Source organism: Acanthisitta chloris, unplaced genomic scaffold, assembly GCF_000695815.1.
Source record: "Acanthisitta chloris isolate BGI_N310 unplaced genomic scaffold, ASM69581v1 scaffold19326, whole genome shotgun sequence".
In the NCBI taxonomy this organism is placed as follows: domain Eukaryota; kingdom Metazoa; phylum Chordata; class Aves; order Passeriformes; family Acanthisittidae; genus Acanthisitta; species Acanthisitta chloris.
In genome coordinates this window covers 628-12,647 of record NW_008678990.1, presented here as the reverse complement: position 1 = coordinate 12,647, position 12,020 = coordinate 628, and the positions used below count along the sequence as shown (strand labels likewise).

Below are 12,020 nucleotides of genomic sequence, written 5' to 3'. Positions count from 1 at the left end.
ATGCCTCTGTGCTCCTGCTCAGCCAAACTCCAAGGGCTTGAAGCCCAGCTCCAAGGGGAGTCAGGCAGCACACATGCAAGCCTACAGCAAGAGCATCTTCCCAGCCCGTGGTGAGGCATCTGCTACTCATCCCAAAGAAAACTGTGTTTTCCAGCTGAAGAAATTGCAGTCCACTCTTCAAAGTTGGTTCTTGGTGCCACCAGCAGGACAGGGTGGCTCCTGGCTGGGAGATGGGCTGTGCCCCAGAGGGTTTCCCATGTGTTTGGCTTTCTGGTGGGAGGTGTCCCTGCCCAGGGCAGGGGTTGAGACTTGATGATCTCTAAGATCCATTCCAACCCCTTAACATACTATGAAGCTATGATTTCTGAGATGTTTCTGACTGCCTCCAGTGTTGTTTCTTTCCATGGGCTAGCCAGCAAGCTGGATGGCAGGATGAAGGCCCAACTCACCCCAGGTGGAGATGGAGAAGAGCAGCTCAGCAGTGCTGGAGGGGATTGTCCCTGCCTGCTCCCCAGAGCTTCAACCTCCCTTCCCCAGCCTAGTCGACACCAGAATCTTTTCTCTTCTTTCAAGTCCACCTCCTGGAGCCCAACTTCAAATTCGTGACCATTCATGGAGTGACCCTCAGCAGCTTTTTAGCCAGAAGCTTTTGGAAAGGGGTGAACAAGCCAAGGAGAAACAACCTGCAAGGAGCTATAGGGACATAGGTGCTAGTTAGGGGAAGTCATGAGGTGGCTACTCATGGTAGTAGTTTCTCTCACTCTTGGTGGGTGTTACTGGTCCCTCCCTAACCCTGAGCTCTGTTCATTGACCTGTTGTGCAATAACTGATGTAATGCATGTCTGACCCCACTGACACCTTTGCTTCCACAGCCTCGGCCGCAGCAGCAGTTGCAGAAGTCACAACCCACTGTGAAAAGAAATGTTTCCTTTGATTGGTTTTACCATGATTTCCAGTTCAATCCATGTTCACAGCTGAGATGGGAAGGCTGGGGATGAAGTGTGCTGGGAATTTGAATGTGTGGATGGTGGATTTTACCTTTTCATGTTAACATATCCCTGGACAAGGCTAGGGCAGACGTTGCAGGAGGTGACTGTGGCAGTGGGGAAATGAGGTTCCCTCTACTCTGACATTTTGCTGTGAATCTCATAAGTTAAATTCTTACTGTAAGGCTCAGATGTGTTTTGACAGGTACAAAGGGATACCAAGAACACAACATCCCGAACAACCTTTGAGTAAGGTGGGTGCTTGGTGGTACTTAGGGTGATAGAGCTTAGTAGAGCCCTGCAAATTGCCTTCCAGTGTGACCAACTGGGTTTTCCACCACTAATTATTGTGCACAAGAAGGTGTGAGATGGACTGAAGCACGATGGGAAGTGTGCATGGTAACCTGGGCATCTTTAGGTGTGTGAAGAGAAGCAGGACCCCCTTTATAGAAAAAGTGTGCAATTTATCATGCTGACATGGGAATATTTTGGAAGATGAACATGTTTTCCTTGCTGCTGTCAGGCAAGGCTGCCCTGAAGGGTCTTGCTGGGTTGCACAGCACCAGATGTTTTGCTCCATGCACCAGAGCAGGATCTGTGCATGCTGGAGCATCCATGCTCTTTCCAAGCTCTGGGCTCAGGCCACGGAGTGATCCCATCCAGCAGATCCCATTTCTGATGTCTAGTTTGCATTGATCTTACGTTTAGACACGCAGTCAGAAGAACAGACCCTCCCTTTTCCAGTGCCTTTGGAAAGATCACAGCTGCGTAGAATGAGTCCTTTCTCCTCCACCCTTAACCTCCAGCCCAGCTTCTCGGGGAGATCCTACTTTGAGCTAAGATCTTCGGCCCACCAGCTGAGCTTGCATTCTTCTTTACAGTCCCTCAATTCAGCCGGTGAGCTGAGCACCTCTGGCATTTCCTCTTGGTCTGTGCTTCTGGGCATCTCCAAACTATTTGTTTGTTTTGTTCCTTTGTTGTGTTTGTTTTTCCCATGACATGCAGATGGCAGGGGGAATTCTTTCTGTTTGGCACTAGGGGGTTTTGGTGGGCTAGTTCTCGTGGTGTTTGCATCTGTCCGTTGCAGTGCGAGCAGTGTGGGGTGTGGGAGATGGAGCAGCACTGTAACTCCTCGTGTAGGTGCTGTTCTTGTTAGGGCTGGAATGGCTGAACCCTTTAGCACAGCAGATCCTAGAATCTCAGAATATGTTGGGTTGGAAAGGACTTTAAAGATCATCCAGTTCCAACCTCATGCCATGTACAGGGACACTTTCCACTAGAAGATCCTTCATCTCTAGTTTATGTTGGTCTTGTGTTGGGACAGTCAGAACAGACCTTCCCTGGGAGAAACCTGGGGGACATCTCCATGGCTTAGTTTCCCTATATGGCCAGTAGATGCAGCTTCTGCTGTGACACTTGGTCTGCAGAAATAGTTTGGTTGGTTAAATCTAGACCTCTCTTAAGAAAGAAGCCAGTCTGGATGCAATCAAGGTTTAGCTTGTTGCCCAGAGAGGTTGTGGCTTCTCCATCCCTGGAAGTGATCCAGGTCAGGTTGGATGGGGCTTGGAGCAACCTGGGCTAGTGGAAGGTGTCCCTGCCCATGGCAGGGGTGGAAAGACATGATTTTAACGTCCCTTCCAATACAAACCATGTGGGATTCCATGATCCTAGCTCAGGCCAGTGCACAGCCTGGCTTAGGACCTTGAAGACGTGATCTGTCATCTGCTCGGCTTTGAGCACTGGGCTTGGCTTTGCCAGAACCAGATATGATCATACTGTAGCCTTGTTTTCTGCAGAGCAGAGGACATCACTCCTGTGATGTCTCCCTCTCTGGCAGCCCCCACAAGAGCACTTGGTTTGCCTCCTTGTCCCTGAAATCACAGGCTGTGGTGGGACCTAGGCAGGTCAGACAGAATGAGGGATGATGTTGGGCAGCCAGTGAAGAGCCACAGGCATCTCTCAGAGCTGTTTTCTAACCAATCTTTGCACATCTTCCTTTGCTAAAGATCCTGGGCCCTGATTCTTCCAGCACTCTGGATTTACACCACTCCAATGGCTTAATTCCTGGCTTCCAGGAAAGCCCAGGAAGAATGGGGGCCCCCGATTGTTCTACTGCCATCCCATAACACGGCATGAGGAATGCTGCAGCATGACCCTTGCCACAATAACTGGGGGGGGCTCTGCAAACTTCCTTTTTTTCTTTGTGCTTTTTCTGTTTTATTTCTCATCCTGCTGCTGTGAGCTGATGGCTTCAAGGCTGTTTTGTTACGGACGTTCCTCACTCTGTGTCCGGTGTTCTGAGCTCCTCCGCGCTGGCCGTGAGCAAGACGTGTGTGTGTGCAGTCTGGACCTCTGCAGCCACGCTCTGGGGTGGGAGGGCAGGGTAAAATGGGGTCCTGAACCCCTCCCTGGGGTCTGTGTGTCCCTCATGCTACCACAGTGATGTGCAGAGATCTTGAGAAGTACTATTTGAGCAGGGCACGGGGCATGATTCATTAAACAGCCTCAGGAGGTGCCACTTGGCACTTGCCAGCAGTATGGCATGGAGCACAACCACAGCCAGGTGCTCTCCCACATCATAGCCAAGTGCTTTCCCACCAACATGTTAGTCAGGAGGGGCAAAAACAGTCACAGAGGTCAGCAAGGCTGTCCTTAAAATCCAGCACCCTTCATGAGTGCTCTTCCATGCAGCGGCAACATGGAGGCTTCATGTTGTTCTCTCCTCCTGAGGAGGACAAGCTCCTAGATCAGGACAACTGCCTGGTGAGAACAAACTCGTAGATCAAGACAAGCTCTTAGATCAGGACAGACTCCCCTGGATCACTGCCTGGCTGCAGCCCTGCTCCCTGGAGGTGTTTGCAGCCAGTGGTCTGGCACAGGAGGATGAAGAACACCCCAACACATCCTGCCTATTGAGATGCAGTTGAAACTACAGCCTGGTGCCCTCTGGGTGCTAGCAGGAGTCTGAGGCCAGGCCTCTGCCCCAAGGACCTCCTTTCCTGCTCCACTCCTGCCCAGGCCTCACACCCATCAGGGAGGCAGCCTGGACAAGCTTGATGGTCCCTATTCACTGGACACACCGGTGGCTGCTTTTTCCTCAGTGCTTGTCCTCCAGTGAGTGTTTTTTTCAGTCAATCTGGATAATATTTACCAAGCAGTCAAGATACTCCACCAAAGCTAACATTTCCTGCCTCTTTTCTGGGGAAAAGCCCAATGATTTGGCATCCTGAGCAATCAGCCTTGACACAGTTCACACTGAAACTCACAGGTCGTGTTTGTGACCCCTCTCTGTGCCCTCTGGCTTTTAATGAATCAGGTCTCCTGTGGCTGCTGGATGCTTAGTGACTGGGTGAATGCTCAGGAGTGTTTGTCAGGTTGTTGTTCCTTAGCTGTGATGTGTAAAATGTAGTATCTCTTTGTAGGATGCAATTTTGAGACACAAGGAACACCTTACTCTCAATTAGGCAAGTATCTTTATTCCAATTAGCTGGCACCTGCTACCCGTTGCTTCATTTTTTTTGCATTTGAATCTTTTAACTTTTCTTTGTCCCACTTCTATGGAGGTGCTTCTGTGCAGCACTTGTAGCTCATACCCTGCTTGCAGAGCACTCAGATGTCATAGAATCACAGGATTGTTCCAGTTGGAAAAGCCTTCTAAGATCATAGAGTCCAACTGTTCCCCCAGCACTGCCAAGGCCACCACTAACCATGTCTCCAAGTGCCACATGGCTTTTAAATCCCTCCAGGGATGGTGACTCCACCACTGCCCTGGGCAGGAGGCACATTTGGAAGAGGAATGGTGATTGCAGTATGACGTAAAGGCATTTAAAGTTGTTCCCTGTATGGTTTTAAAGAGAAGCCTAAAGTCAGTGCTCTGGAAGTAGCCCTGTAATTAAGAGCTGATCCTCCTGCTCTTTTAAATTACCAGAGGGCAGGGATAGATGGGACATTAGGAAGAAATCCTTCCCTGTGAGGGTGCTGAGGCACTGGCACAGGTTGCCCAGAGCACCTGTGGCTGCTCCATCCCTGGGAGTGTTCCAGGCCAGGTTGGATGGGGCTTGGAGCAGCCTGGGCTGGTGGAAGGTGTCCCTGCCCATGGCAAGGGGTGGAACTGGATGGTCATTAAAGTCCTTCTATCCATTCTGTGATTCCATGATTCTCAAAGCAATACGTATTCCCCTTCATTAAGGCCACTTGAACATGGGCCAAATGACACGGAGGCAATTAGCCCCTCTGCAACTAATTAAAGCAAGGTGGTTGCTGCTTGCCTGTTCCCTTCGGACTTCCTACAGGGCTAATCCTGATCATTCCCCTGGGAGAAGGAGCCTCAGCCCTGTGGGATTCCCTCCTTCCTGTGCCAGCCAGCCTGCACCACTCACATCCCCAGCTCATCCTCAATACAGAGCTCTGCAAGGCCCATACTCTGGCTGGAGGCTCAGACAAGCAGGAATTGTTTCTCCTTCCTTTCCTTACCCAACTTTATTTGCTGTTTTCTCTCCTCATGCCTTTCCTTGGGAATGACCACAGTTGACATTAAAAAAATGGTGGCAGGTACGGGCTCACCCGAGGCGGGTTGTGACCGCGGGGCGGCCGCGTGCATGTCCGCTGTGTCGTGACACAACCAATAAACCACTGAATCAATCTCACCAGAGTCTTTTATTTTTCAAGCTGTGTTGCCTCCTGCAGCCGTCAGAGTGTTCTGTGGGTGTGTCAGTTCACGTTTCAGTGGAGAAAACAGGAGAGAAGCACCTGGGGAACTGGGCTGGTGGCTTGTGAATCCCCATCCCTCTGTCTTGTCCCTCTGTATCTGTCAGATTTGCAGGAACTGAGTCTTCTGCATTTAAACCAGCAGCTGTGGAGGTTTGGGGGTGTTTTCCAGCCTTCCCATGAGCTAGTTCTTGTCTTATGTGTGGCTTGTTGCTTGGCAGGGAGGTTTCTTGGCATGATGTAGTATTTCTGTCAGTGTAAACCTTTGTGTGTGCTTTTGGTTTCCCAAACAGCCCTTAAATACACAGAGTTTATCTGCTGATGCTCAGTCTCCTTCCCACACTGACCTGACCCTGAAACTGCTGCATGAGTAGCCCTTAGTTGTAAGAATAAGTTATGTTCAGGGCCAGGTTGGACAGGGCTTAGATGATTGGAGAAGTAGATTTTGCAGTGGTTAATTTAGATTAGATATTAGGGAGAACTTCTTGGCTATGAGGGTGCTGAGTCACTGGCTCAGGTTGCCCAGAGCAGCTGTGGCTGCTTCATCCCTGGGAGTGTTCCAGGCCAGGTTGGATGGGGCTTGGAGCAACCTGGGCTGGTGGAATGTGTCCCTGCCCATGGCAGGGGGTGGAATGAGATGGTCTTGAAGGTCTCTTCCAACCCAAACCATTCCATGCTCCTATAATTCTATGTTAGACCTGGAGACCTGACAGGGATAGCCTAGATAGACAGGATGGCCCTGCTAGGGCCAAATTTTAGGAGATCATGAGGATCCTACAGGCTCATGTGCCAAGACATTGGGAGGGGACAGAGACAGAGACAGACAGGCACCATGGAGCAGCAAGAGCAAAACTCCTCCACATCCTAGCCATAAAACCCCTGCCATGCTGGCAGCTGCATCCACAGGAGCTCAGTGCATCCCTCCAGGATGGAAGGTTCTCCCCAGAGCCAGCAGTCCCCTCCGCTGTGCAGCTCCCTGCCCACATGCTCCCTGCATGCAGCATGCGCTGTCCATGTTGGCTCCGCGCGGCGCCGGCACTGTTCTCCCACCGCGCTGACCTCATGTCCTTTGTGTGTTGCAGTTGCTTGGTTCTCTTTCGATCCTTCCTCTGCCCATGCTGACATCATCTTTTCCAATGACAACCTGACTGTCACCTGCAACAGCTATGATGACAGGGTTGTGCTGGGGAAAACTGGCTTTTCCAAAGGGCTCCATTACTGGGAGCTGTCGATTGATCGGTATGACAACCACCCCGACCCAGCCTTCGGTGTGGCACGCATCGATGTCCTGAAGGATGCCATGCTGGGCAAGGATGACAAGGCCTGGGCCATGTATGTGGACAATAACAGGAGCTGGTTCATGCACAACAACTCACACACCAACAGGTAGGTGATTTGGAACAGAGTCTTCCTCCTGGAGACCACAGCCTAATCTCTCTCAGCCCTGTGGCTTTGCCAGTGGCACCTACAGGTGCCCACAGGAAGGGTGACATTGGTCCCAGTCACCTCTATTAGAGGATGTGCCCTTGCCCTGAGCAAGAGGCATTGGAATAGGTGGAGTCACCACCCCTGGAGGTGTTTCAGAGGTGTCTGGATCTGGCGCTGGAGGATATGGTTTAGGGATTAGGGGACAGGTTAATGGTTGGACTTGATGATCTTAGACGTCTCCTCCAACCTTGATGAGTCTATGATTCTAAGAGGACAGTCCCTGCTTGCCTGGTGCTGCCTTGCTCCAGTATTCCTTCCCTGCCTACTGCCACTCTTCCCACACTGACTCTTCCATGTAACATTTCCTTCCCTGTAACTCCCAAAGCTCTGCAACTCTGCAACAAGAAAACAACAGTTGGGTCTGGAACCTTGATGAGTCTATGATTCTAAGAGGACAGTCCCTGCTTGCCTGGTGCTGCCTTGCTCCAGTATTCCTTCCCTGCCTACTGCCACTCTTCCCACACTGACTCTTCCATGTAACATTTCCTTCCCTGTAACTCCCAAAGCTCTGCAACTCTGCAACAAGAAAACAACAGTTGGGTCTGGAAGGACAAAGGGTGATTTGGAACAGAGTCTTCCTCCTGGAGACCACAGCCTAATCTCTCTCAGCCCTGTGGCTTTGCCAGTGGCACCTACAGGTGCCCACAGGAAGGGTGACATTGGTCCCAGTCACCTCTATTAGAGGATGTGCCCTTGCCCTGAGCAAGAGGCATTGGAATATGCTGCCCAGGGATGTGGTGGAGTCACCACCCCTGGAGGTGTTTCAGAGGTGTCTGGATCTGGCGCTGGAGGATATGGTTTAGGGATTAGGGGACAGGTTAATGGTTGGACTTGATGATCTTAGACGTCTCCTCCAACCTTGATGAGTCTATGATTCTAAGAGGACAGTCCCTGCTTGCCTGGTGCTGCCTTGCTCCAGTATTCCTTCCCTGCCTACTGCCACTCTTCCCACACTGACTCTTCCATGTAACATTTCCTTCCCTGTAACTCCCAAAGCTCTGCAACTCTGCAACAAGAAAACAACAGCTGGGTCTGGAGTGATAGGACAAAGGGTAATGGGGATAAATTGAAAGAGGGAAATTTAGATTAGAGCTTCGGCAGAAGTTTTTCCCTGTGAGGGTGGTGAGACACTGGCACAGGTTGCCCAGGGAGGCTGTGGCAAAGCCAGGTTGGCTACAGCCTTGAGGAACCTGCTCTGGTGGGAGGTGTCCCTGCCAAGGGCAGGGGTTGGGGCTGGATGATATCTAAGCTCCATTCTAACCCCTTAACTTACTATGATACTATGAGTATGATCCCTGTGCCACAGCTCATGGAACAGTGGGACTGGGGAGAGCCTGGGGCATGATCCCCTCCTGCAGCATCATGGGCCTTTCCCTGATGAATCAGCAGCTTTTGCCATGTGGCATTAAGCTTTGCTCCCCAGTTCCATGAGCCAGTCCCATGGTTGTGTGGCTGTGGCTGCTCTCAGTGTAGCTTTGCCCTCAGGGACATCACAGCAAGCAGAGAGCAGCCCCATGGACCCTTGAGCATGGCTGGGATGGGAGCAGGTCATGACCTGGCTCTTGGTTGAGCTGTGATGTTCAGCATCATCAGCCCTTGAGGTCCAGGGCCTGAAGCTTGAGTGAGAAGCAAGGGGACATTAAGCCACAGAGATGCTCTGATCTTCTCACCCCCACAGAACCGAGGGTGGGATAACGAAAGGCGCCACGGTGGGAGTGCTGCTGGATTTGACCAGGAGGACTTTGACATTCTCCATCAATGAGGACCAGCAAGGGCCTGTTGCCTTTGAGAACCTAGAGGGCCTCTTCTTCCCTGCTGTTAGCCTCAACAGGAACGTGCAGGTATGGGCTTTGATGTGCTCTCTGCGGCATCCCCAGGGGTGAACTTGCTGTCACACTCACCCTCATGCTGCTATCACTGCAGTGGGAGTTGAGGCTCAGCAGCACAGGGACTTTGTGGAGTAGGAGGGCTCTGTGCAACAGGGATGGCTTGGAAAGAGCTAAACTTGCACCCTAAACTACCTTTGAGTCTCCAAAATCAGGACAGGCCTTTCTGCAGCCACAGCTGCTGCCTCAGACTCCTCACTCCAGGTTTCTCCATCACAGCTGCGGGAGCGTTGGGGCTCTTCAGCCCTCCCTGGTCAATGGGGTTTGACAGCTCTGTTTTGGGAGCCTCACCAGCTTGTACGGCTCTCCCAGGACCCATCAACAGAAGCATCACCAAGGAGAAGGGGCACCTTTTAAAGCCTGTTTTCCTCTGATGCATTTCCAACCCCTGTTCTCTCCCTCTCTCCCAAGCTCTCAGCTCTCCTGACCATCACCAAGCTGTGGCTCCCTGGGCCGATCCGGTATTTCCATCTTTCATTTTAATACTCACTGATCACATCCCTGCTGTCATCTCCTCCTGGGAATCTCCCACATTTACCAACATGGCTTTGGCACACACACCCTACCACTGTCTGTACCTCCCACCCTGCACAAGTGCCCAGACACATCCTAGGACATAGGGCATGTAATGGATGATCTCAAGGTGTTGAGCATTTTGGTGTGCTCTTCTGCAGTGGATATCAAAACTGGAGAGGGACTTTGGACAAGGGCATGGAGTGGCAGGAGAAGGGGGAATGGCTTCCCACTGCCAGAGGGCAGGGCTAGATGGGATATTGGGAAGGAATTCCTCCCTGTGAGGGTGCTGAGGCACTGGCACAGGTTGCCCAGAGAAGCTGTGGCTGCTTCATCCCTGGGAGTGTTCCAGGCCAGGTTGGATGGGGCTTGGAGCAACCTGGGCTGGTGGAAGGTGTCCCTGCCCATGGCAAGGGGTGGAGTGAGATGAGCTTTCAGTTCCCTTCCAACTCCAGCAATTCTGGGATTCTGCGATCACCTCTGTGCAAGCTCAGAGACACCAAGTGGCCTCTGTAAGTCAGGGATCCATGGGTTAGGACGTGCTCTGTTTTCAGCACTGCCCTGTCACCAAGGCAGTGACTGTTCCAGCAGCACTGAGGCAGAGGTGGATTGGGGCCATCTCAAACCATTGGAGCATCCCTGCCACAGTGTCCCACTGAAAGGCCTTGCAGGCAGGGGAGTCTGCCCAGCTTGGAGAAGGGCTGGCAGATGTTTTATTAGGAAACATTAATGAAGCCCATCCTGTCTGTGCTGGGTTTGGAGGTACTGTATTAATTGGGTGTGGTAAAATCCTCCTGCTGTGTGAGGGGTTTAATTCCTGCCTCAATCCCTTACACAGCCATAAGAGACAAGCACATTTCTGGAGCCCCTCAGCTTTGTGACAGTCCTGTGGGCAAGGCAGAGCTTAAATCCCCTGACAACAGAAAAGTCCCATGGGATGCTGATAAAAGGCTGCTAATAAACCAAATCCATTCATTATCTTTCTTCAGAGGTGTATAGCTAATTAAAAACAACTCTAATTAGGAGGGAAATCATTGTATTTTAGGCAAAGTGTTCTATGAGTATCTGAAGGAGGAAATGCTGGTGCTGCAATAAAAGAAGGAACTGTGCTTTCCTCCCAAATTAAAGCATTTGTGGAGGGAACTGAATTCCCCCTGTGCTGCTCACTGGTGCATGTGAGCACTGCCAGGGCCTGGCCCCTTGCCTGGTCAGCCCGTGCACATGGAGCCTCTCCAGATCCCAGGTGGACCAGGATTTTTCTTGGACCAGTGCACATCAGTCCCCTGTATTTCCTTCACTCCCTCATAGTTCTGATATTTGTAGTCTCTGCTGCATCACTCCCCACCCCTGAATGATGCCAGGACGAGTGCCCAGCTCCCATTTTCATAGGATCAGGAAGGTTTGGGTTGGAAGGGACCGTTACAGGCTGCACTTGAACATGCCCCACGCAGTAGCATGGCCTTGCCCCAGCACCCTGATACTGCTCAGCTTCCCCACCACGAAGGTCCTTCCTCCCACTAGCAATCAACCACATCCTCTCTGCTGTCCCCACCCCCCTCAGCTCTGAGGTCTCCTGTACTGATGGCTTTGCACTCCTCATCCCCTCCTGTCCATCCCATCTGCACAAAGATCCAGCTCTTGCCGTGTCCCACCTTTCTGATAGCCAACTGTCAGATTTGTCCACAGCCAGCCGGGAATATCTGGGCCTTGGTAGTGCTGGTACCAGCAGTCCCAGTTCACAGGGGCTCCAGCAGCTCCATCAGGTCAGGACAAAGTGAGGTGGAGCCACCACCACAGTTTTTGGGACACCCCCAGCCCCTCCTGCAGCAGGGAGGATACTCCTCACACCTCCAGCCACGTCCTGCCTCTCCCTAGGTGCTGCTCCTGCCCTCCCTGGGGTCGATGTGCCACGAGCTGTCCCACCAGGCACGGTGGCACACGGCTGAGCTCCACGTCTCTCGTTGCAGGTGACGCTGCACACCGGGCTGCCAGTCCCCGAGTTCTACGCCTCGCGCTCGGCCATGCCGTGAAGATGCTCCGGAGCCGGCTGCCTCCTCGGGGTGAGAGGAGCCAGCCTGTTCCCTCCTGTGGGATGAGGCCAGCCACCCAGCTGCCAGGTCCCTGCTCAGCTGCCAGGTCCCTGCTCTGCCTCTGGCTGGAGACGGGAGGCAAAGCAGGAAGGAAGACCTTGGCTTTCGGCCATCTCCTCTCTCCATCCTCCGCGCTGTCCTGTGTGTGTGCGCTTCGCTCTTTAGCTCTTTTTGGCTGATGAAGTACCTAGGTAGCCTGAGCTGTTCTTCTGTGTCTGCTTTTAGGTTTGGTTTTCCTGGTTTGAGTTGGGGTTTAGGGGGTGCAGATCCGTCTCGTCCCGCAGAGCGCTTTCCCCTCCCGCGGGGCTGGCGGGAGGGATCCCACCCACGGGAAAGCTTCCACCCACTCC

At 52.3% G+C, this 12,020-nt stretch overlaps 1 protein-coding gene across 1 annotated transcript in view; it reads left to right on the top strand.

The window, feature by feature from the left end:
* Positions 1-11,610, top strand: part of TRIM9 (tripartite motif containing 9) — a gene marked incomplete at its 5' end in the record, with an annotated part of 30,618 nt that extends 19,008 nt beyond the window's left edge. Inside the window, 6 exons of the mRNA XM_009077127.1 lie at positions 1,695-1,883; positions 4,409-4,450; positions 5,514-5,537; positions 6,776-7,079; positions 8,860-9,022; positions 11,548-11,610. Of these exons, the coding sequence (XP_009075375.1) occupies positions 1,695-1,883; positions 4,409-4,450; positions 5,514-5,537; positions 6,776-7,079; positions 8,860-9,022; positions 11,548-11,610 (785 nt within the window). The remainder of the gene's footprint in view (positions 1-1,694; positions 1,884-4,408; positions 4,451-5,513; positions 5,538-6,775; positions 7,080-8,859; positions 9,023-11,547) is intronic.
* Positions 11,611-12,020: the final 410 nt, after the last annotated feature.